The 21,843-nt window shown below is 40.4% G+C and overlaps 1 protein-coding gene across 7 annotated transcripts in view; it reads left to right on the forward strand.

The window, feature by feature from the left end:
• Positions 1-1,714: 1,714 nt before the first annotated feature.
• MSI2 (musashi RNA binding protein 2) overlaps positions 1,715-21,843 on the forward strand; it is a 1,814,765-nt gene continuing 1,794,636 nt past the window's right edge. For all 7 annotated transcript variants that reach the window (XM_086954835.1, XM_086954834.1, XM_086954839.1 and 4 more), the window contains exons 1-5: positions 1,715-1,938; positions 2,967-3,007; positions 3,299-3,380; positions 4,209-4,293; positions 8,397-8,438. In XM_086954835.1, coding sequence (XP_086810961.1) covers positions 1,877-1,938; positions 2,967-3,007; positions 3,299-3,380; positions 4,209-4,293; positions 8,397-8,438 — 312 coding nt within the window. In that variant the 5' untranslated portion in view covers positions 1,715-1,876. The remainder of the gene's footprint in view (positions 1,939-2,966; positions 3,008-3,298; positions 3,381-4,208; positions 4,294-8,396; positions 8,439-21,843) is intronic.

Genomic DNA, 21,843 nt, shown 5'->3' on the forward strand with positions numbered 1-21,843 from the left:
ATTGCATAACAATGGCAACACAATGCATATAAGAATTGAGTGAGCACTTAAGTGGCTGCATAGCAGCAAAGAAAGAGGACACTATTTCCTTGTACTGAGCTTATATAGGAAAAGACTCTATGGTTGTTCATGTGACATGCAAGTGTTCATGGGTATTGTAGTATTTTGTTTTCTGTTGTTTTATTGGCTGTTGGCTGTTGAAATTTTGCAGTAAAGCAATGAGAAGCATAATCGGAGCCTCCGGTCCTGACTTAGAATTTAAAGTGCAAGCACATTGCAAGAAACCAAGCCCTTTCTTTTTTTTTTTTTTTTTTTTTATAATTCGATAACAGTATAAATACAATCATAGCTCTTGGAAAATTCATATTTCTAATATAAAACATTGATCAGCTTTAAAACACTCATAAATAATGTATTCATAAAACTTGTCTTTTTATTAATTCCTCCATTTCTTAAGTGGCGCCCAGATGTTCCTACCAAATTCTTGCACTTTCCTGCCCTTAAATTCATATAGACATGCCTCTAGATTATGCATACCTAGCAACCTGGACAGCCACATATGAAACGTGGGAGCGATGGTATCCTTCCACCCAGCAGAGATAAGGATTCGTAGTACTGCTACTGCAATGAACAATAACGCTTGGGTATCTCTCCCGACATTAAGTTTATCATCTGTCTCTGTGAGAACCAAGGTAGGGGATAGGTCGATGTTAATACCTAGCAGCCCCTCCAAAAACAGGGTTATCTCACTGCGTATTAAGACCAAGTTAGGACAGTGATAAAACATATGCAATAGATCTGCCAGACCTGTATTGCATTTAGGGCATTTATTGTCTTCTCTTAGTCCCCACCCATACAATTTCGCCTGGGTATAGTAGAGGTTAAACAGAGTCTTATAATGTTGGGATCTCAAATTTGATGCTCGAAATACTTTCTTACTTAAGATTAGGGCTAGGTCTATTTCGACATCCGGATCCCCCAATTTGTGCGCCCATGTAGCCCTTTCTTGTCGCCAGTACTCTTCTGTTTGTTATTGCTGGGTCAATTTATTTTACTGGGTGGACTGATTGAAACATTGCCACTAAAATCAAATATATTTTTTACATTTTTGTATATTATTTTCTCTCAGCCTCCAAATATTTGCATGTGCGACTGTGAGAATTCTTTTTTCTTTATGATTACTACAAGTCCTGCACAATCTAGTCATGCTCTGGTTTTAAAGGAGCTGGGAATTTTTATGGTGGAAATTACGAAAAAAAGTAATATCACAAGTCTCACAGAAAGTAAGCTAGCCACTCTGCTGTGGAAATAGGTGCAGCTGAAAGCAAGACATGCAGTGCTTAATTTGTGCCAGTGGTTGCATGTGATGGCATCTAAAGAAATGCATATTATTGTTTGTAAGTAAGATTTTTCCGGTAGCACTGCAAAGCACGCCAGTAGCAGTATATACTGTACAGACCCGGCAATACCATAACATTTCCTTAACACTCGCATTCATCAAAAGTTTAATTTACTGAATAATATTGCCTAAAGGGCATGAAGATAAAATAATACATCGTTATTGATACAGAAGAAGGACGCTAGAGTAGCCTAGAAATAGACGAGGGACACAAGGAGGTGTGTATAGATGTAGGACAGAAGAAGATAGCAGAAACAAAAGTAGGACTCTGAAGGAGGCGGGGGATGATGGCCTCAGAGGCGGAGAGTTTGCTGCGCAGCAGGCGGGAGGAGGGGGCTGGGCCGGCCCGCACGTGTGACGAGGCTCGCTCCCGGCTCCTGCACACTCTGCCCGTGTGTGAGAGACGGAGTGACGGGTGCATGAGCCTGTGTGGTCGCTGCCCAGAGAGAGAGAAGCGGGTTAGACTCGGGAGCCGCCATGGAGGCAGACGGGATTCAGACCAGCTCCGGCAGCCCCAACGACGCGCAGCACGACCCGGGGTGAGCTCAGCCTGCCTCTGACAGCCCTCTCTTAACCTGTGCAAGGCTTCAGCACCTCTCCCGGAGCTCTCCAGCACCCCGAAGCGCTACTGTGTTCATCACATCTCCTGGAGCTCTCCAGCAATGCTAGCGCCCCTTCAGCAGCTCCCGTCTTCGGAGGTTTCAGCGCCTCTTCCCCAGAGGCTGCAGCACCCCCTCACCTGAGGCTTCTCGAACCCCCTAATGCCATTTTACAGGGCCTCTCCAGCTCCCCGGAGTCTCTCTCCCAAGCCACTCCAACATTGCCCACTGAGCTTCAAACCTCACCCGAGCTTACTCACCAACACCTTCTGGTCTCTCCAACACCCCCTGTCCCATCTATCTGCCCTTTCTCACAGCCCGCCTCTCTTCTTGTTGTCATTGCTGGTGTGTTTAACTGTTTTGAGTCCTGGCCCCAGCGGCGCCTTCTCTTACGTTAGTAACTCCTCGTCCCTGCCTCCCTTCTTTTCATCTATCTCCGTCCCCTCTTTACTGTTTCGAGAGCACCTGCTGTTGAACCCTACAACATACTGCCCCTTGATGCTCATGCGAACCCCCTCGGCCTCTCACTCACCCCTCTGCTGTTGACTCAATCCCTGGAACTCAGTAACCTGTCTTCTCTGTGCCCTTCTGCCTCCTCTATCCTTGTGTCATATTTCTCCCCTTTTTCGTGCGTATTTGTACTTGTCCTGCTGTGCTAGCACCTGCTCTTTATCAATTGCCCCATTCAGTACTTTAAGCGCTAGCCTCTTCTTAAACAACCAGTCTGCAGCCCTTGTCGGGCATCCCATCTTTTCACGCATTTCCTTCTTGTTGTTTTCTGACTGCTGTCCTTGATCTCTTGTCCTTGATCGCCACCCTCTCTCAAGCGTCCTCCATTCGACCACCCTCCTCCTTGTTTTGTTTCCATTCTCTCTTTAGCTGCTTTTTATTTATTTTTAAACCAAGTTCCACGTCAAAATGGCGGATCTGACATCTAAGCTGACTTGTCTTCTCTTTTCCTCTTGTAGTAAAATGTTTATTGGCGGCCTAAGCTGGCAGACATCACCAGGTAAGGAGCTGGTATGCTTATTGGGCAGCTTCTGATCTTTTTGGTACTTGCAGGAATTTGATTTTGCCCGATTTTCCCTTTCATCTTTAAAGAACAAGTTCACACCACCCTCCCCTGCCAAGGTTATTATTTAATCCCTTTCAGAGTCCTCTATTCGACCCCTATTGCTATTTATGCTCGGGGGGAGGGGGGATACTTAATAAGGGGTGGGAGAGTTATTATTTTATTTTTTACTTCTTCAGAAGTTACAAATCCTGTTTGTTTCTCTTCATCCCGCTTCATCTCCTACAGATAGCCTAAGAGACTATTTCTGCAAATTTGGAGAGATCAGAGAATGTATGGTCATGAGGGACCCGACCACAAAACGCTCCAGGTAAGTCATTTGCGCTTACCATCTCTGTGTCCAAGTGATTCGGAAGCAGGTGGACTCTACTGGCTTGTTGTCCAGACTTCTTTTAAGTGACTTGCAGAGAAACGACTCTAAGTAATAACATGCCTTGTTTTCAAAATATGGGTCATTCTTATTTGGTAATATGCTTCTCGACGGAGTGTTCATTGAGGTTGTGACGAAAATTGTGTGCGGAGGGTGGTGTTGTGGGGGTTGGGGGTTGACCGCATCTGTCAACTACAAAGTAACGTTTTATTAAGAGACATTCTGGCCTGTAACAAACACGGATCTTTGTTGTATACATATGTGCAAAGTGCTCATCGGGCGAGCCATTTGTTAAGTACAAGATTGTTTACTTTATCTCTCAAACACTCGAGCATTGATATTCGTTGCTGCCAAAGATTTAGTTAAATCAATAATTGTTAATGTTCACATCACTTATTGAAACGATGCCCTTTTCCAAGCAGTGTGTATTCTCTCAATTCTTTTTAAATATATAACTGCCGTGGTCGTATTGCCTTTGCTCCAAGTGCATCTTTATTTAAAAAAAGATCATTTCCTTTCGGATTCTTTGAATGTTCTCCGGGTAAAAGTGCGATTTTCTGCTGCTGCCTTTCAGGTTTACCTGGATCTAAAAGACTTAAAGCCATTTGTTTATCGACACCCGGGATCACTGTCAGTCTTTTAGCATAATGCACAGGATATCCACTTTTGCTTGTCATGTGGTTTGAAACTCTGTGTTGGTTATGCCTCTTGTTCTCTGTTGTTTTGCACTCATTGTCCCTTCTTTCTTGTTCCTTGTGTCATTTTCAGAGGCTTCGGTTTCGTTACGTTTGCAGATCCTGCAAGTGTAGATAAAGTGTTAGCTCAGCCCCACCATGAATTAGATTCGAAGACGGTATGTGTTATTTCATTTTATTTGTTACTCTTGTGCTGTTTTTGGAGTGTCCAGAATGTTCTTAAAGGGGCAGTGCCTTTCTCCGTGATTTGCTTTGGATTGTACGTGGTTCCTTTTTATCAAGGGCAGCCATTTATGCCTTCCAGCTTCATATTTAGGAGTCATAAAAAAGGAGTGACTGTTTTGAGACTTTACTGCATTTTTTTTGTTTTTTGGCTTAGAGCCATACTGGCATGCCGTCACTGTTTACTTTCAGTTTGCGTCTGATGTGCTTGAAACTGAAACCAGACAATGGTATTAGAGCTACTAATTCACATAACTTCAAAAAGTGGACACTTCGAGTTGCCTTCCTAATGTTCATTGTTCAGTAGTTTTGCCAGGACTCTGTGTTGTTAAAAACTCGAGACTGCTTTAACAGTGCTCAGTGCATTTGGCACCTAAAAAGCAGTAACCTTGTACTGCAGATAATAAACACAGTGAAGTTCCCATATTTTACTCAGCTGTGAAAATCTGTGTGCAATGAATACCCATCAAGGATGCATAGTGCATGTATAGTTGCGTACAACTGCCTCTGTTTCACAAAATGCAGCAGGTAGGAAAGCTAGCAAATCTTGGAGCCAAGGTGCCGACTGTGAACTACGGTGAGCATTTGAGCAAAAGGCTAACTTTGAGGCCAATTATAAATTAATTGAAAGGGTATTCTAAAAACGACAGCCAAAGGTCCATGTCCATCATTGTGGGTAACACTACACAGGGTAACCCCCCCGCCCCCTGCCCACTGTCCATTAGCAGGTGAAAATATATCGTTTTTATAAGAATTGAAATAAATATCAAGCTTGTGTTGTGGGGTTTTGGATCTTTACAGCTTTAGCAAACCTCAAAAAGGACACTGGCAAAGTGACTGTGTATTTGTGTTTTATTTTGTATTTTACATTTTAAGACTGTTTTTTCTTTTTTTGCTAAACTTCCTGTTAAATGTGCAGAAGCATTTTATAATAGTGTTTTTCTCCTGTCCTTGATGATTTTTGTTGGCATAATGTAAATATTTTCTGAGGGGTGGTTGTCAGTTTTGCAATAGTTTGTCTGTAGTGCAAGTTGCCATGTCCCTGTAATTTTTATATAAAGAAAATAGTCTGTGGTCAAGCACGGGTGCATTTAATTTGTCAATATTCCTTTATTAATAACATTTCACTTAAGCTGGTGGATTATTGTTTTTTTTATTCTCACGTCTTTTGTTAGGCTTATCTCTACACGTTCAGACAGGGCACTGCTTTGTGTTTTTTTTTGTTTGTTTTTTTGCTGTAATCATCTTTGGTCAGGTAGTGGGACATTAAACACATGAGACAGTGTAATGTGTGATGTGTTAAAGCATGCAGGATGCTTACTCATAACAATGCCTTTTCCACTGTAAATTTGAACAGTGACTTCAAATGATCACCAGAATCTACACACAGCAAGGGAAGCTGACTAGAGTGCCTTGTCAGGGGTAGTAAGCGCTAAATAAATGCAATTTAAAAACGGAGCAGGTCCCTACCTTTAATTTTCTTGATTGTCCCACCTTTTTATATGTAATTCTTGGATCCATTCGTATTTGCCACAGGACAGAAACAGGTGAACACCCTTATCATGCTAGGTGACAATCGGTGTGTAACATTTTATATTCGTGTAGACACAGTAAATTACCATCACAGTGACTAAGCTTGGGCATATCTACTAATGTATTAGCTCCGTGATTTGTACACATTTTAGTAAATGTTCTTTGGTTTGACAAAAGCTTTTGACCCTGTTTCAACGTTCAGTGCAGGAGGCAGATCGCTCTGGTATTGACATGGAAACGACCTCCTTGTTTACAGTTGCGTTAAAAGCCTTGCTTGGGTAATACCTATGTACATCAGAAATAGTTTTATAGTGATTTCCTAGAGGATATGTAGATACAGTAAGTAGCATTTGAATCTAACTGACTAATTTTGTTTTTGTAGCAGTTTAATTTTTTTCATAGATGATGGAGGGGGTGCAGAAAGGCACGGATATCCCATGCTGACCAAAAATGCTTGTATTTCACAAATACAATATATATATAAATATAAATGTATCGTAAAAGCAGTAGCTGCTCAAATGACTGGCCGTTTTGACATTGGTGAAATGGCTAAGTCATCTGTAGTGGAACCAGGAAATCCTGGCTTTCACAGCACAACTTGTCTGATCTTGTGCATATCTAATGTCCACCCATATACCTCAGTTCCATAATGTGCTATAAACGAGTGTACTTAGGAATTGGCCATTCTCTCAAATTACACACCATTTAAAAAAACTGCCTATTCAAAATTTTTAAACCGTCTTTTTCCTCAAGTGTGAATGAACTTCATCTGTGATTTTCAGTAAATTATGAGAGCTCATCTTAGAACTTATTTAAACGGACTCTTGGGCTCCTCTTCTTGTAGTGATTACATTAATGGAATATCAGCTTCATGGAAAATCCTTGCCTGTTGCACTTCTCTGGTAGATGAATACCTAGCAAGTGGTAAATGTTAGATATAAATATTTCAGAAGGTTAGTCGTGTTGTATGATTTTTCTTGAAATGCTTGCGGATACAGTGTAAGCTATCCTCATTTCTCCGGTATATTGTTTTTTAATACAGTATATCAGTGTAAAAACGTATTCATGAAATTACACTACTGAACTGTTCTAAATGCCTTTTAAGTGGACTCACTAATTACTGAAATCTATTGACTCGCTGCTTCAGCTGATAGATGGGTAGCTTTAGTAAATAAACACTCCTTACTCAAATTGAAAATCTCTTTTCGAGGATTGATTTGTAACGTTCTGCTCAAACTAGGAGCAATTTGTGGGATGTAAATATGAAGAAAACAAAGCTGTACTTCGACTCCTGTGGACACAATTTAGCTTGCACTTTGTTACTTCCCAATCAGTGTCAAGGTGTTCTCTAGAACAAAAGGTTGTTTCTGACTCAAACTGGAAATGTCTTTAGCACGAGATTCCCGCAGGCACTTAAGTGGATAGATTTGTACTATAGTTTAATGCCTTAGTTCTTCTGTGTAGGAATGATATTACTTTTACCTGTGAGAAATTCTATGATTTGCTGAGTTAAAAGTAGAACGGGTTTACCCGAAATGATTGTTTATTTTTCAAATAAGAAAACCTCATAGGCTTAAACAAAGTAGCAAAGTGAGGCTAGCAAAGGGTTGTTTTGAGAGGACTAGCTTCTTTTAGAAGCATGACCTCACTGTTTTTAATTGCATCGTCTTTTCAACAGTTGGTGTGCATACATTAATCTGGACAGCTGAGATCTTTTTGAATCTGTACTTCAACATAGATTTCACAGCAATACATTTACTTAAATCTATCCTCCCCATCACCATTAGACCCCCCCCCCACACTTTCTTTGCCACCCACTCCCCATTCTTTATACTTTTCACCTGTGCTTAATATTCTGAATTATTTTATTTCTTGCAAACCACATATAGTCCCCTTCCCAAAAAAGCGTCCCTTTCCACTTCTTTGCTTTTATGCAGTGCTTTAAAACGAGATTTGTTTTCTTCTTCCCTATTATGTTGGTTGCTATTGCTAGTCTTTCGAGGAGTGTTTATCCAAAAGCACTATGAATTGTCATTTAGCTAACTGGATTATAAATTACAGCATAAATGTCTGCATCATCTACTGGTTCCTCAAATAACCCAAAAAGTAATCTTTAAAGAAATTACATTTCTGTTAACCTGTGTTTTGGTTCTGTTTCTAACATGCATGCGAATGTGTAGGTTGAGGTTTCATGTGGTGTTTTCGGTACTGGGTATTGAATCAAAGGCAAGTAAATGCTTTTTTTTGTCTGTTTTTAGCTTTGGAGCTCAAACATCTGCTCTAAATAGAGATACACTTTCTAATACAAATATCAGTCTCTTGTATACTAAGGAACTTGTGTGCTCTACTAAAAAGGCTATTTATTACAGATCTTTTTTTATTTGCGTCCACAATACTGTATTAAAACCTTGACAAATGAGAGATTTCCTTTGACTCAAAACAATGGCTGACTTTTTTTCTTAATTCTTTTCTCTTCCCCCCCCCCCCCCCCTTCTTCCACGTCCAGATTGACCCCAAAGTTGCATTTCCAAGAAGGGCACAGCCTAAGGTAAGTCACAAATTGATAATAGGATTTTCGGCGCACACAGAGTCATTGTTGCCAGGCAGTTCAGGTTTCGAACTGGAAATTGGCAAAGAAAGCTTTTAGAGCTAGAGTGCCTGGTGTTTTCAGAGTATCTGCACATGGCTGTGAATGTACAGGCGAGATGCTTTGCACTGTATTTTATGTATTATTAACCCTCTCGTTGCGGAGGTCCATGCTGTGTTGTAGACCTGTTGAATGCTTTAAGATCACTCTTTTTGGTGGGGGCAGTGGGGTATGAGGCGATGCAATCTATCCCCTCCCTAAAAAAAAAATGCAGAAGGAAAAGTCCAGGTACAGTCACTATATCTGTCACTTAAGAAGCTTGACGTTATTCACTTACCAGGTTGGTGTCGGTCTTGTTGAACCTCTTTAGTTTTGCTTTTCCTGCACTGTTGGGAGTAGTAGAGTTTTGAGGGCTGTTGAAGCATAGGTGGTTTGTACCTTGAGAGAGCACATAGGGAACACATGCAGTAATCCGTAGATTTCTTTCCCATATTGTCTAGTACTGTTTCTATGGACTCTTGCGGATGAAGGACTTTTAACATGGCTGGACTGTTTGTCATACCCGAGTGGGCTGTGTTATCTGGGGTCTTGATGTTGCCTTACACCAGGCTTTCACTTTAGAAAATATGCATTTGTGCAAAGCTTATCTGCTGGTGTTCAGATCAAGAATTGCACGAAACTAGTTACCTCTAGCTACGGTTTTGTCTTTTTTTTTTTTTTTTTTTTTTTTTTTTTTTTTTGGGCGTTCACTTATTTTTGAAGTACATGCTTGGGTCTTTAGGTAACATGCATTTTTTTTACTTAGCATGATTTTGAAACCATTACAGGCAAGTCATATATATGGTCGAATGTCTTAAAATGTCAGATGGTCGACTTGAGATTTAATTAGTTTCTTTCACACCTTACAAAATTGTTTGAGACTGGGTGAATCTCATTATGTTCCAAAACTGGTATTGTCAAAATACCTTGCTCTATGCAAGGAGCAGTGATGTGTGTTCATCATATGTTTTAAATTGATGCTATGTCCTTTCTCTCCAAAAAGATCTTCTAAATTCTGAGGATGGATATGGCTGCCTCTAAAGTTTACCAAGGTCTCGCGTGTACTTTATTCTTATCCTGTCCAGCCAGCAACCAGATTAGTGGTGTGCTAACTTCTTAAGTCTTTAGTCCGGCATATCCATAGGCTCCAAACAGGGTGGTTGACATGGAGAACCCTAATCAAGGGGCCACTGTCGTCTCTGTCTCCAGTACGGTCACACCAGCAATTATGCAGCACTAGAAGGTGCTCTGCTGCTCTTGCTGAGCAATCTGAAAATGGATTTAGGGATGAAAAATACATATGGTTTCATTTATGTGAGTTTTCAGCTACAAATAAAGCACTGGTTACACTGAATACATTTCCATGAATAAAATTAATAATATATTTTAACGTTTCATTCGTTTGAAATTAGTCCAATCAGGGATTAGTACTTTGTACAAATAATTAAAAAATATATATATCACCCAACTTTAGCATAGAGTAAAAAGCTCCCAGTGGAAAACCTTTTCTGTTAGAACTGGGTGAAGAAAAGCTGAGTCACCGCCGAGCCAAGGGTCTGGCATGGCTTGAAGAGTACGAGCCAAGCTGTGAACATGGTCGGCATGTAAATTGAGCAACATAAGTCATGAAAAATATGAAGTCGCATCAACATTAAAAGGTGTATTTCTTTAACTTGAGGGGTTTATTCTAAGTACATCCATTTATGTTACTGCATTGAGAGGCATTTAAATGAAAATGATAGTTTTTAAACATGGTTACAAACCTTCAAATCCCCCACATGATGTCCATGCCACTAGGAACTAGGAGGCAAGTCTGGTGTCCTGCGTCCCTTATATGTGTCCTAGATTTGTATACTGCATGCTGCTGCATTAGGAGTCAAACAAGTAGTGTTTGTACAGTGCGCTCCCTAAGATCACATATGCGAAGGAGCCTCTGTTGACTCTTTGCTCAAGTGGGGAATCTGGGATTGCTCCCCATGTTTACTGGATTCACACTGTGCACTTCAGCCACTAGATGGGTATCGCTCTCCTTTCTACATTAAAGCAGACAGCTTTGTTTTTAATTCTATATGCGCGAGGTCTGAGCAGTAGTGGCAAGCCAAGGCACATGAAAGCTCGGCTCGTTTTGGGCTCGAGGGTCTAAGAGGATTTTGAGTGGGGCCAGAGCCAGGCAGAAGTCACGAACCTTCAGTGGATAATCCACTTCTATTTCTTGTTCCTGGGTACAGCGAGAGACTGGTGTGCAGCAATTTTGAATTGTCTTTACGCTAGTCCCACACCATGCGAATACAAAGGTGGCAGAGCCTCTGAACATATAGAAGGGGAGAAAGAGAACCTAATAATTTCCAAGAATACTGATCCCTCTTCAGAGGAAGTGCACTCAGCTCCGAGAGCGGCAGTGTGTTGAAAGGCGCGTAATCGCACCTGCGAGGCGACACGAATGATGCTTCTGTGGGTATTCATGTGCAGCCTTTTGAAGTGCTGCATATGGAAAACAGGGCAGCTTCTCATTCAGTTTGAAAAAAATCCACCCAGCCCTCCCTGTTTATGCCCACCCATCGCAAGAAATGAGTTAAACCTTTTTTCCCGTGGGGCTTCTTAAGCTTCAGCTAATATTAATTAGGGGAGAAAGAGGGCTGGTTTATTTTTGTGCTCGGCAAGGAGCTTGTGTTTTAGCTGCAGGATTATGTTTGTGGATTAGTGTTGCATTTCAAACATTGCATCCTTTTAAAGATACAGTCTACCTTTTTCTTCCGGTGCGTTTCTGGCACATAAGGCACGTTGGGAATGTGCATTGTATGTAAAGGTCTCGACGCAGCGTATGTTTTGTGTTTCTTTGTGTCCTAGCCCTAGTCGCTGACAGCCATGCTCTGTTTAGATGGCATCGTCGCTTTGTTTGATCTATTGTTAAGTTATAACTCAGTCTACAGAAGTCGTTGTCAAAATGCAGGGTTGTTCATGTATGGAAAATTTCGAAGTGCTCCTATTGCTTGCAAATGTCGATACTAGACCACAGAGAACTGGCCCCCAGGGTCACGTATTTTGTCACGAGGGGTTTGCTGGGATTACTATATATATATATATATATATATATATATATATATATTAGATTCTGCAGCCCACGATGTGCCCATTATTTTGCGTCTCCGTTATTATTGGGTTAATTTAGATTAATTACAAAGTGAACCAGTTGGCCCATATATTGGTACCCCCCCCTCCCCCAGAACTTGTTATTGCTGTAAGTGTGTCTGTAATTTATATTTTTTTTCACGTCACAGTGACGTTCTTCAATATTTTAGAAAATATTTTCTTCATTTGACACAGTTGTAAAATGATGTTGCAGAGCTGTAATTCCAGTGTACTCTATTATGTGGGAAAGATCCTGTTTAAGTGAAAATAAGATCCTGTTGTGGTTTTTAAAATGCTTTGAGTGAAAATGGCAAGGCTACCCCCGTACGGGTCAAAACCTGTCTATGCTGCAGAGGGCACTGAGCCGCGGTGCAATGCCCTTCACATTGAACATTTCAAGTACCGAAGAAATGATGAAAGTAAGGCAGGGCTGTTAGGCGCTTCAAAGGATCCCTTTTATTGTGAAAGGAAATGAGCATAAGTGACTTGACCCTGGCCAGACCCTGCAACGTCTCAGACCCACGTCCGTTTCCTCTCCATTCTCTACTGGCTTCTGTTGTGTTGCGCCCTTAAGCCTGCTCTGCTTACATCAATATCACGGAGCGGAGTTTGAAACTAAGGGGCACCCAGGAGAATACATAGTGGATCCTTTCTTTTGGACAGCCCGGCGCGCATCAGACCTTGTATGTTGCATATGTCCGAGTACTCCTGCAGCTCCTCGAAGATTTCTGGAGCTGATCATCAGCCTTATTTCCCTGATGCTGCTGGATGGCGTTAAATGCAATGTATCGCAAATTGAGCTCCTGGCGCGACTCTCACTAGCTGTCTCTTTCAGTGCTTTAATAACCCTTGTCGTACCTTCTCGCCCTTCTGTTTAAGAAACCAGCTTTTCTATTTTTATTTCTTTGTCACTACATGTAGCTGTGAGGGCTGTGGTGCCTAGAAGTGCAGTGATGCTTCCATGAGATCTTAGGTAGTATACTGTCCAGGGTTTGCGGAAGCCACTACGTTTCGAAGGCAGGCGTAGGGTGCTTTATGCATTTGGGTGTAAAGTAAGTAGTGGCAGAAGATCACTGCTTGTACTTGTCTTTTTAGCTTGCCAATAAGCATGTTCTTTGGGATTATTGAGGCCTAAGTGAGTGCTTTCATAATGAAAGGAATCCTTATGCTAAGTCATGTTTGAATGACCAAAAAGGTTATACCATTTATTCTGGACCGCTGAAGAATGTATTACATTTCCATAGGTGGCAGAAAATGTTATTTGATTTTAATTTTTCTGGTTGCACATTTGCCTGACCTTTGAAGCTCCTAGGCTGTGTTGTCCAGAACCTATTCTGAAGGCAGTAAGAGGTGTCTAGTTCTTGAGCAGTCTTCTGCACTCCAAAAACGAAATGAAGTGCGTCTGGGATGGCAATATATAATGAAGAATGTACAGTTATGCTACGAAGTTGCTGAGTGAAAGGCGTGCATGGGGGTTAAGCTAGTGGATTGATATCAGTCGAAAGGCTCCCGTCTGATGAGTAATTAGGTGTATATATTATATGATGTACAGTGGTCCTCTCTATAACCCCATCATGGAATTCTGATGCCAAAATAATCATGGACCCACACATGAAATGATTTCTTAATGTCACCAGTGCCTTGAGATGGCATTATAGGACCTTCATATGGCACTGCAGAATATGTATATGTTAATGATGAGTGTGTACATGCATCCTATCCAATATTGTACGTGATGTTGGCCTTTCAGGTGTTTATAAACTAGGCTGCATTAAAAAAAGTTATTTCTACTTGTCAAGACAGCGACTTTATGCCTTTCTGATTATAGTTTCCACCAAGCTGCACAGCCATTTTCAATGACTCCAATGAATTAAATTCCCATAATTTTTCGTCTATTATCCTCATTTTTACCATTTATATTTTATCTCCTTCTTGCATAACTGTATGTTCAATTCATTTTATCCAAATAACGTAGGTGTTCATAAAAACTCAAGCGCAGAAGTAGGTTCCAAATGTCATTAATTTATTTTGCAATAACCCAATGCATTTCGGGAAAAAGAATTCCCTTCGTCAGGGGCATCGAAATGATGCCGTCAGCCTAGATGCTTTACCAGGAGTGTTAATCACTCCTGGTAAAGCATCCAGGCTGACGAAATGCATTGGGTTATTGCAAAATAAATTCATGACCCTTGGAACCTACTTCTGTGCTTGAGTTTTTATGAATACCTATGTTATTTGGATATATGAATAAAATAATTGAACATACAGTTAAGCAAGAAGGATAAAATATATATGGTAAAAATGAGAATAGTAGACTAAAAATGATGGGAATTTAATTAATTGGATTAATTGAAAATGGCTGTGCAGCTTGGTGGAACCTACGTTGGCTCCCCCCGTGATTTGAGACATTTGCAGCGCAAAGGGACGAAGCGCGGAACAAGTTTGCACGCCGATTAAGTTTTGAATGGAGGAAATATGGATGAAACTTGATTAATTCGGTTTGCATCTCTCACCCCCATTTTTCATTTCTGATTATAGGGCCACATAGATTCTGCATCATGGGCATTTAACAAAGAGTGAAAGGAAAGCAAGCTGTTAATCCTATGATTTTGTGTTCATACCTTCTAGTAGTGTTATGTTGTTGGTACAGTGACTTCCTTGGAAAGTGGTTAGTCTGACAGATGCGCTGATACGGAGAGAGAATGACAGAGTGAATTAACTCCGTTGTAAGATAGTCTACAATGGTACATTCCAGCATACCTAAATATTTGATATTTAGGGTTCATTTTATTTAATTATTGTCAAAAATGGCTTCTGTTAATAGAAATCATGACTTCAAGAGGTGAACGAGCCGTAATCAAGAATAGATTTAATGCCCGTGGTTCTATTATAGTTAATGCATCATAGAAATAAAAAAAATGTTTTGACCTGTTTTTAATTAGCCTTTAAATCTTGCCGGATTTTAAATTGGTCAGTTCATTCCTCCCGGTTGAGCACTAAAACGTTGAACATTTAAATTGAAGTTCAGCTGCCGGTTATGGACTGGTTTATGCCTGGCCTATGGAGATTAATGACTGTTAATTAATAAAGTGTGTTGTTTTGAGTCGGTAGATGGCTAAGGAGCCTTAGCTCATCTGCAATCCTTTTCTACAGTTCTCCCATCAGGGGATTTGAGAGAGAGAGAGAGAGAGAGAGAGAGAGAGAGAGAGACTCACTCACTCTCCCCTCGTTTGGAGAAAAGTGAGTCTTTCGATTGAATAGTAATTGAGTAGTGTTACTCTGGGCTTATGTGCTTTTACTGTGCACCCAGTTTTCCGGCTCTGTATGCTGCACGTTTTGCTTCTTAGATTTACTTTATTTCGGTGGGCTTTAAATTGGCATTTGGTATTCCGGATTCCCAACCTGGTGACTTCCAAGTGTGATTACCTCAGTCTGCTGATAGCCAGTTTCTGGGATGATCACTGCCTGTCCTCAGTGAGATGATTTTAATCTTTTAAACTAGTTTATTTTCGCTTTACCACGCAACATCCCCAACTAGAGATTGAGATGTCTTACCCTCTGTCGGCCCGCTTGCTTTGGGTACCAGCTGGTTCAGGAAAAAGGTGTGAGGCTTTTGGTAAGCCGTGTTTTGATGGCGTTAGGTGCAGGTTTTAATACAATTTAAAACCAGATTAACTATGACTGGAGCACTTCAAGCAGCAATCTAATAAGTCTTTCAACGTGTTGACTGACGCCTTTCGTTTGTTATGCTGTCACTACTTGCAAGGCTTCTGTTATTCAATAGAAGTCGAGACCTTAATTATGTGACGTGTGCATTGATGTTCATTGCAGCAAAGGGCTTAAGCCACCAGTTTTCAGTGATTATTTAGTTCATCGTTAGTGATTTATTTGATCCGCACAATATATGGAGCTGAAATGTTATATATATGCACAAATACAGAGTTATAATTTCATTTGTACATGAACATTGATAAAAAACGCAATGCACACTATCACCTGTAATAGATGTCTATCCACACTATAATAAATCAATCAAAACAACAATACCTTTTTAGTACTGTCAGCTGTGACCTTCTTATGTGGACTGAAACGGCACCCTACATCTGAAAACGTTGTCAGGCATTTTACTGTCCTAATCCCAACTGCTGATAATTTTGATTATGCTGTGTGGATTCTTCTCCTGATCAGGTGCTATTTATATTGCTTGTCTATTTAAAATAAAATAAAAAACATTTTGCATCAGCTTGGACTTCGGCTGAGAACACACTTGCTGAATGAAGCACATTCCAAAATAATAATGAATCATATTTGTTCTTTATCTTATGGCACATTTGACACCTCTTCACTGCTGCGTTAAGCAAATTGATCTCCATTTTTAGAGTAGGATAGCCAATTTTATTGCTAGCGACGGTCAACAAATATTATTGAACTACATTATACTGTCTCTCAAAATTATTTTAAGCACTAGAAATACATAGGACTAGAGCTGTTAGGATGGAGAAGACGGGTGACCATGCTGTCACATTATGTTGGCAGCAATACCAGCATTCTGTGGCATATGAATTATGTGGGTGCCCTATGACAAGCTGCCTTTGACCTGCATTGCAGTCAGTAGAGCCATAATGCAAACTGAGGTTTCTTTCCCATAACCATCATGCTTCTCTATGGTTCTAGATCAAGAATAAAATCGGGTTAAAAGAAGAGATCATTGTCTTAATTGATGTAATTCTTGGAGATAGGGTTTTTCTTGCCAGAAAGCAAATTATTTGGCACCTGCATGTTTATGTTCTAAGTGCTGCGTTGTAATTGACGAGACAAGAGAAACTCTAGAACAACCATGTTATTCTATTCAGCCATGTTTTTAAATTGTTGAAATTGGAACAGGAATGGATATGCAGAGGGGGGGTATTCCAATGAAATGACGCTAGATGGGAAAAAGACTTGTCCCCAAATTTAACAGTACATATGCAGGGGATCTGCAACAAAACTTGATTACAAGATCTTGGCTGTCTGGTGGGCCTATAAATATTACAATTTTGTTGCAAGTGCATGAGCTGGTCCGGATACAAGGCCTTCTAGGTTAGACAACACAGCTTTTAAAAATTGTACGTTTCCTTATTGGCACCTAGTACAGAGTTTTAAGGATTGGAGCTGTAGGTGACCGGGCTGTCCTATTGCATATTAATCTGGCAGCAGTATTTTGCACCACCTGCAGTTTGGCAACCAAAGTATTAGCGGATGACAAACCATGCATTGCCATATTCCAAGCGACAGATAATCCGTGCCTGGGCTAATGTTTTCCTGGAGGTGGAAGTCAGCAAAGGGAAAACTTTTTTTTTTTTTTTAGCAATTTCATTGTGGCATATCACATGCAAAATGTTGTGTAGACATTCTCTTAGATCACTCCCGGTCAAATTTTACTCCAAAGTTCCTAACTACCTGCTTAGGAAGGGGAGTAGGGTAGAGATCGGAGGACCACCAATCTGGTGACCACAATACCTGTGCTTTTCCAAACAGTCCGATCTTAGATATGTTGCTGTTTAACTGGAGACGATTTGAAGTCATTCAGTTACCTTATTCTCTCATACAATGTGTGAATTGGTGCTGCATCTGGTTTGACCCTGGTCTGAAAGAAATAAGAAACTGAGTGTCATCTGTATAATGACACGATCTCCACTCCGCAGGCCCTTGCATGGGCTAGAGGGCCACATATATGTTGAATAGTGTAGGACTCAAACAAGAGCATTGGGGGACTTTATTGACTAACATTTTCCTAGATTTAAAAGGTCTCAAACACTTTTTGGGAACAATTGTCAAGGAAATGTGACATTACTACAAAAACACGATGGTCCAGTGTCTAGTGAAAAAAATTAATTGGCCTAGGAAAAGTATTGTCAACAGTTAAACATTTTTTTAAAAAAAGTTGGACAAATAGTGAGCAAAGTGTACCTTTATTAGGTTTGCCTTGCATCGTGCTTTCTTCTGTGTGAAGTTTGGTGTGCAACTCATCATGATTGAGTGCTAATTCGCATTCTAAAATATAATCAACTGTCCTCACCTAAACACAACGTTGACGTTCACTGAATGAAAATATATTGAGAGACGCAGATTACTGGATAAACTTTTTGAAATGACGCCCACCTTCTTGCCCAAAAAAATAAAGTACATATTCCTGAGAAGGTAGTGGGATAACAAAGGCTACACTGCTGACTTGTAACCTCAGAAATAAGTTTAACCAGGCAGTACGTGATCAGCCTGTCTTGCATTTCTCTGGCTGTATCATGTAAGCAAATTATAGAAAGAGATCAAATGTACAGTGTGAAGGAGGTGCAATGCAGCCTGGCGCAAGTGAGGAGGCAGCAGCCGAGCGGACGTAGGAACAGAGAGCCCAAAGGAGTGCTCTAAAGGAAAATTGAGTTTTAAAAAAAGGAAGAGGGTGTTTAAAAAAGATTAAAAAAAAAAAAATATATATATATATTTCAAAAGCTCACCTCCTCCACAACTTCACCACGGACTTGCAATGAGACGAGGTAGACCCAATTTTGTGCTTCTTTTTAGTTTATTTCATATGTGCCACTATTCATCACGACTCGTTTCGGCAGATCCCTTCCTTGATCACATGACGACAATGTTGTGATACACACCTCTTTTTAAAGTGACAGTGCTTGAATAGACATAAAAGACATACTTGTCCATCATTGATGATTTTTGTTCATTAATGTTCCAAAGATAATTTGATTTAAATACATGTAAAATACAGATAAAGTCTATTCCCCATGTCCAATAACTGCTTAAATGCATTGGTGGACAAGCATAGCTGTGATTGTAAAATACATTGTTTCATTGTTCACAGCCAGCTAAAGTGCATTCTGTATTGACTTTCAATGTATATTGCAATACCCTCCAACTTGGCATGCATTCTTATCTCGAAACGATTCATGGTTTTTCTTAAATTCTTGTTTTTACCACTAAACACATCAACTTTGAGTATTATTTGCTTCTTTGTCTAAAACACTCAATAACAGTGTGTATCCCCTGAACCCCCATATCTAAAACCTAATAGTGTTAAAAAGTGCTTAAAAGTGACTTAATACTGCCATACATGTGACACCCAAACTTTTTAAATTCATTTCAAACTAATATTGAGAGCAATTACACAACCTCTAGCTTATTATCCATAAATGTGTTTCTCGCAGACCGTTTTCTAATGGGCTTCCTTAAATGAGACTTTCTAACATCACATGAATGATTCCCACAATAGATTAAACCTGTGTGTGTGTGTGTGTATGTGTGTGTGTGTGTGTGCATGTGTGTATATATGTGTGTGTATATATATATATATATATATATATATATATATATATATATATATATATATATATATATATATATACACACACACACACACACACACACACAGTCCCGTCCGCTATCCACGCGGACTTAGCAGGTGCAGACCTCTCTCCCCAGGTATCTAATTCAAGATTTTAGTAAATCGCCATCACACCAAAGTCGTGTCAGCAGCGGTAAATTTTATTCTGCAATCATAAAGCGAGTGCTCTCCTCGACGCGTTTAGCTCCGCAAGCGGAGCTTGTTCACATGACGTGCCAGAAGCAGGTGTGCCATTTTAAAGTGTAATAAAAGCACTAACACCCAAAGAAAAAAGGATGAAAGGCAAAGGATCAGCAGCAGGCATGGTAGCAACCAATAAAACGATGACAGGGGGATATACATAATACAGGAAGTAAAGTGCATTTTGACAATAAAAGCATAGTGCTCCTATCCCCTAATGGTATATTGGTCAACAAATGCAAATATAAATGATGGCAAGTGACCAATGATCTCAAAATAACAATTGCAAAATACACATTGAATAATTATTAGCAGTACACACGATACATCAGGAATAAAGTGCAAGTGCAAAATTCCATAACAATCTAATATGGTACGCTGAAGACAAAAACATTTCAAATCGTAAAGTGCTAATGCTTATTGTATGGCCACAGAATATCATTTACATATACCATTTCATAAAAATGTGATAATCAATGAATCCCGATCGGCTACCTGCCCAATCCGCTAAAGTGCTGGTGCTCAATGAGTGAAAAGTAAACTATATTGGAAAAAAGCGACAGTTTTGGCTAAGGCTCAATACTAATATCCTACAATACAAAAATTACTGCTTGAACCATCATCAAAACAAATCACAAGAACCTGAAAAACTATACATAGCAAACCAAAGTATACTATACTACAGAATCTCATCAGTATATACAAAAATGACATAATTACAGAAAATTGTGCAATTAATCAATGATATTTAACCCATTTGGTGCTCTTCCCGGTCATCCCCCCCCAGTGGGGTTGGGGACTGAACCCAAAAGAGTGTATTGCAAATCTTTGAGTTTGTTATCATGGACAGCTTTGAAGTGGCGAGCCACTGGATAGTTACTATCAGAGTTTACTATGGCTCGCACGTGTTGCAGGATACGCTGATTCGCTGGCAATTTTGTGCTTCCAATGTACGAGAGATTACATGTACAAGATAGTTGATAAACGACAAACTCGCTACGACGGGACAAATATTCATTAATGGCAATTGGTTTTTCGCAAAAAGCTGATTTATAATGCGTGCCATTCTTGGCCAATGTGCGTGCACGACAGGACGTGCACTTTAAAAAACCTGTTTTTGCTTGCCAAGTGCGTTTGGGTGTTAACTCCGGCATAGTTGTATATCTCTATCTCTCTCATTTTTAAATTTTTTTTATTATCGACTTTCAGAGCATGCAACCGATAGGGCTTAACCACGATGAGGAATTGTGGGTCCACTTAGAATAGAAGACGACAGACAGACAAGATCAGATACACATAGTACGGAACACAGCTGACATACAAGATAGTATTACAACAGAAAAGGTAAACATCCTCATTAAGACACACCAACGTAGAGCATATAGTCGTGCACGCACTAGGGTCCTCTCTCTCTCTTAATAAATATGATTACCAGCTCTATTGACACAAAGGCCCATTCAGGACACAATTGACAAACCATCAACACATCATAGTCGAATATGCCCATACTGGGCTAAATAGAAACGCATACACACACAATACGCAGGGAAGATAGTTGGTACAGTACGGACAAGGCGAATTAACAATAGTATAGCATGTTGGTCAAGGATACACATGATCACGCAATTAGGAAATACATTTGCATGCTTTGTAAGAATTGATAGACTAATAAATGGTGTAGTAAGATACATAGGAATGTAACTGTTGTGGGGACAGGGGGTCTGCCAATAAATCATTTCTGATAAACACTGACTTGGAGTGCCGTCTACTTTTGTGAAATTACGGACGTGTTGAAGCAATTGATCGCGGCTCACCACCGCAAGACTGAAGCACCCGTGACGCAAGAGGAACGGCGGCAGTGACAAAACTGTGTTGTAAGCTAATTTGGCCGTCTGCCCTGAGGCTCAGAAAGAAGTTTGTGAACGGAGTCCAGATTAGTGGAACCGAAACGAGATATCGAGGGAAACTGCCCGGGCCAAGCCGGAGCTGTGAAAACCAGACACGCCGGAAGGTTGCAGTGGAACTCCAGTTAGGGTAAGTGCTTCATGCACGAGTACCCTGGGATACAATAAAAAAAAATATTATTGAGCCTCTGTCCCGCTAGCAAGTTGTTTGTGGCAGACCCCTGTAAGTTTTTTCTGTGCCCCGTAGATCAAAAACCATTTGTAAACAAGTGTGCACATTTTGTTCGACCAACATGTCAATTACGGAAGAAAGAGAGAGAGAGAGGCTGATGACATCTTTAAGAGCATTTCGGCAGTAACCAGCGGAGGGTGCAGGGATCGTGACTGCACCAACCAATAACCTGCAAATTCTATTCCAGCAGTTGGAGAAAGCGCAAGAACAGGAGATCCGTAAATGGTGGGAGGCCACCTCTTTACAGCGCTATGTTGAATGCAATAGGGTCCCAAGTGGGCTCCGTATATTTACGGTGCCCTCATATGAAAATCCGGACCCCCAACTTCTGAAAGACTGGGCTGCATACACAGCGGACTCAAGTAAAGGTATGCTGTTAATGCTTATTAAATATGCCTGAAGCGACCGGGATAAAGCCCTTGCTGAAATGCAAAAAATAGAGGAAGCCATGGACAAGGACACAACAACCTGCGGGGATATGCGCAGTGA

Source organism: Lissotriton vulgaris, chromosome 2_1 (assembly GCF_964263255.1).
Source record: "Lissotriton vulgaris chromosome 2_1, aLisVul1.2, whole genome shotgun sequence".
NCBI classification, from domain to species: Eukaryota; Metazoa; Chordata; class Amphibia; order Caudata; family Salamandridae; genus Lissotriton; species Lissotriton vulgaris.